We start from the raw sequence: 3267 nt of genomic DNA on the forward strand, positions 1-3267 counted from the left end.
GTGTGTGTGTGTGTGTGTGTGTGTGTGTGCGCGCGTGCGGGAGGGAGGGAGGGACTTAGAGAGGGGAGCTTCCCTCAGTTCAGCCTGCCGCCACAGCACCGAGCACGAAGACAGCGCAGCCGAGGTTACTGAAGGCACATTCACTGAGGAAAAACTGTTCTTCTGTTTTTTTTTTGTTTTTTTTTTGTACATAATGCGGACTCGCCTATGAAGAAGAGGAGGCAAAAGGGATGCTGGGATAGCACGGTGAGTTGATGTATTTTCATATGAGCAGTCCGGGCAGGTTTCTGTCGGAGGATGGGATCCAAAATAAAATAAATAAATAAAATAAATGAAAAATAAATGGGATGCGCTAAGGGGTGGACCCTTAGCGCATCTCCCATCTTCTGCAGAATTTGAAGAAAGTCTGCAGGACACATGTATTGAAAGTAATGTTTATATGGAAGGGGGATAGGTAAGACTAAAAGCGGTCTCTGTGTTCATTGTATATCCTTTCTACCTCCGGTTTAGTTCGAGCACATGCATGTATCTGTTCCGCAGACAGAGTCCATTTTAAAAGAGAGCCGGCCGGAGCTTAGCCTGACTTTATGGGCCTACGTGGATTGTTTCCCTAATTGGATAAAGAGGTATTTGGCTAATCACAGACACAGTAAGGTCTTTGCAGGAAGGGTCAGCGGATTTCTCTGAGACGATCTTATCAACTTTGAAGTGGAGCTCATTTCAGTAGAGCTTTGAATGCGTTTCTCACCGTGTTACGCACAAGTTCATCTTTTTTGTTTTTGTTTTTGTTTTTTCGTTTTGTGTTTTTTTTTTTTTCTTTTTCATTTTTTTTTTCTCAATTAGTGGATGCAATGTGTCACCTTTTGTGGGAAATCTAATTGAGATGCACAATTTGACTCGACGCGGTGTCCTCTTTTTTTCAGGGATGCTGCGGGGCGAAGGCATCGCGGGAGGAAGGCTCAGAGTCAACCAGCGTGCGGTGACAGTCGAATGGCTTCTGCGGAGTTGCTTGCCGCGGATGAGGGAGGCAGACTGCCCGACACTCTCGACGTCCTTGACCGAGTCTGCGGCGCGCTGCACGTCTGCAAGTCGGCCGGATCAACAGGAGGAGCGCTCCCGGGGGAGGCTTGCTGTAACCCGGCCCGCAGCTGCCATGGCCGGTGCCTTTCAGCTCCAAGGACGGCGCCGCGCAAATCCGGCGCGGAGGTTAAACTCGGTCACCTCGGGGAGGAGAAAGTGAGAGTTTGTTGCGACGAGGAATTAGAGACGTCTTTCACCTACATTGACGAGAACGTTAACCTGCGGCTGGCCAGCCCCGAGACCGGCTGCAGGAGCTCTCACAGAGCCGTGCGCAACGGCGAGCCGTGCTCCGAGACGGTACCGGAGCTCTCCTTCATGTCCGAGGACGATCTCTCCTTCGGGGAAGGCTCGGGAAGTTCTATAGACTACGGGTTTATCAGTGCAGTTACGTTCTTGGTGACTGGGATCTCCCTGGTGATCATCTCCTACGCAGTGCCTCGGGACGTGGTGGTGGACCGCGACAGCGTGTCTGCAAGAGAGATGGAGAAGCTGGAGATGGAGAGCGCCCGGATAGGTGCCCACCTGGACCGGTGCGTCATAGCCGGACTGTGCCTACTCACACTGGGCGGCGTGGTGCTCTCCACGCTGCTGATGATCTCCATGTGGAAGGGGGAAATGTACAGGAGGAAGGTCATTGCTTATTCCAAACGCTCCGCCAAACTCTACGGCTCGATCAGCCTCAAAACTAGATCCAGTCCCAGCCACTCATCTGTTCACTTGTCCCTGGAAGAGGAAATGGAGGAAACTTTGACTTAATGCTGCTTTGACTATAAACCTTATGTAATATAACCAAGGAATTAATGCCATTCACACACATTCTCTAACATATCATAGCCTAAAACCCGATATCATAATTTCAAAGATGTAAGTCTGCAATATTTGCCTACTGTAGAATTAGAAAACTGTACTATCATGTATCCACTGGCAGGCAATGGACAACAACAAGCACTGAAAAATGAGCAATTGCAAAAGGATCTGATCTCAAATGATTCAAAATGACATTACACCATAAAACTTGGCTTTGTGGCACAAACACTGCTTCATGGCTTTTTTGTTTGTTAGTTTTTGTTTTTGTTTTTCTGGGTTTTTTTTTTGTTTGTTTGTTTGTTTTGTTTTGTTTTTTTTTTTACCCAGGATGCAGTGTCTGAGAGCTTCCATTTATTATTAAGGGTATTCATATTTAATGCAAATATTTCCAACAGCAAAACTGTGTGCAGACACATCTCAGGAAGTAAGGCAAATGTGTGTCCTCAGGGCAGGAGAGTGGGCGTAAGGAGGGATTTATAGCTGTCTCTGTCCACTGTGATGTGGAAGAATCAGCTCAGTGGTCCACATGGTAATATCCAGTGACAGTCCCTTTCTGGTGCAGTGCTGAGGTAAGCCAGTAAGCCCGGCGTCTTGCATCTGAGCCAAAGCTCCCCGTCGGTTTGATTGTACTGAGCAATTTGACTGCATTCGACAATGCTGACATGCACTGTGCACCCTCAGCTGCACTCTGTTGATCCTCTCTGCTTCTCTTCTGCTTCAGCCTCCCTAGTCATTAGACTATTTGTTTTTACTCCTTATTGCTCACCTCAGCCAATGAACACCATATAAGTGTGTGGGAAGGGTCCTGGATGACCAAAGCCAAGTGCCTGTGATACTTCCAAGGTTGATCAGCATTTCCTTTGCAGTCTCATTTCTCTTTCTTGCTTTCTCTCCCTCTCTATGCAAGGAGAGGAACACTTAATCACACATGAAAGAGCTGCCCTACTTCCAAAACCTTAAGCCTTGAGTACTTCAAAGAGCAAATTGAGAGTGATACCGCTCCAAAATGAGGTATCACTCTTTTTAAAAGGTCATTTTTGATATTATCATGATAGTTTGCTGACAAAAAAATGTAGGTGACAGAATGAACTTGAAGAAAAGAGGTTTATCATGCGCAAACTTGCTAAAAATGGCAATGCCCCAGTGACTCCACTAGTCAGGGACTAACTTTCTTTTTATGGATAAGGAAGATTTACGTTTCCAGAGCAACCTCTTTGGTCATTATTGCAGTCTGAGGAGGCCTGATGAAAAGGATAAAAAGATGCCTGGCAATTATTTGGAAAAACAAAGTAATCTTCCCTGTAAGGCTCATAAATCATGCATGAACCACAAGGAGTTCATCATATTTGCATATTTTTCTATATGCAGCATCCTTGAAGA

The 3267-nt window shown here is 46.4% G+C and overlaps 1 protein-coding gene across 1 annotated transcript; it reads left to right on the forward strand.

Moving 5' to 3' along the window:
• Positions 1–990: 990 nt before the first annotated feature.
• tmem74 (transmembrane protein 74) lies at positions 991–1836 on the forward strand. The gene has a single exon (XM_029503744.1). The coding sequence runs from the start codon at positions 991–993 to the stop codon at positions 1834–1836; it is 846 nt and encodes a 281-aa protein (XP_029359604.1).
• The last annotated feature ends 1431 nt before the right edge of the window (positions 1837–3267 follow it).

Source organism: Echeneis naucrates, chromosome 6, assembly GCF_900963305.1.
Source record: "Echeneis naucrates chromosome 6, fEcheNa1.1, whole genome shotgun sequence".
Classification (NCBI taxonomy): domain Eukaryota; kingdom Metazoa; phylum Chordata; class Actinopteri; order Carangiformes; family Echeneidae; genus Echeneis; species Echeneis naucrates.

Coding starts and splice junctions, on each gene's coding strand:
- tmem74 (XM_029503744.1), top strand. CDS start 991: ATGGCTTCTGCGGAGTTGCTTGCCGCGGATGAGGGAGGCAGACTGCCC.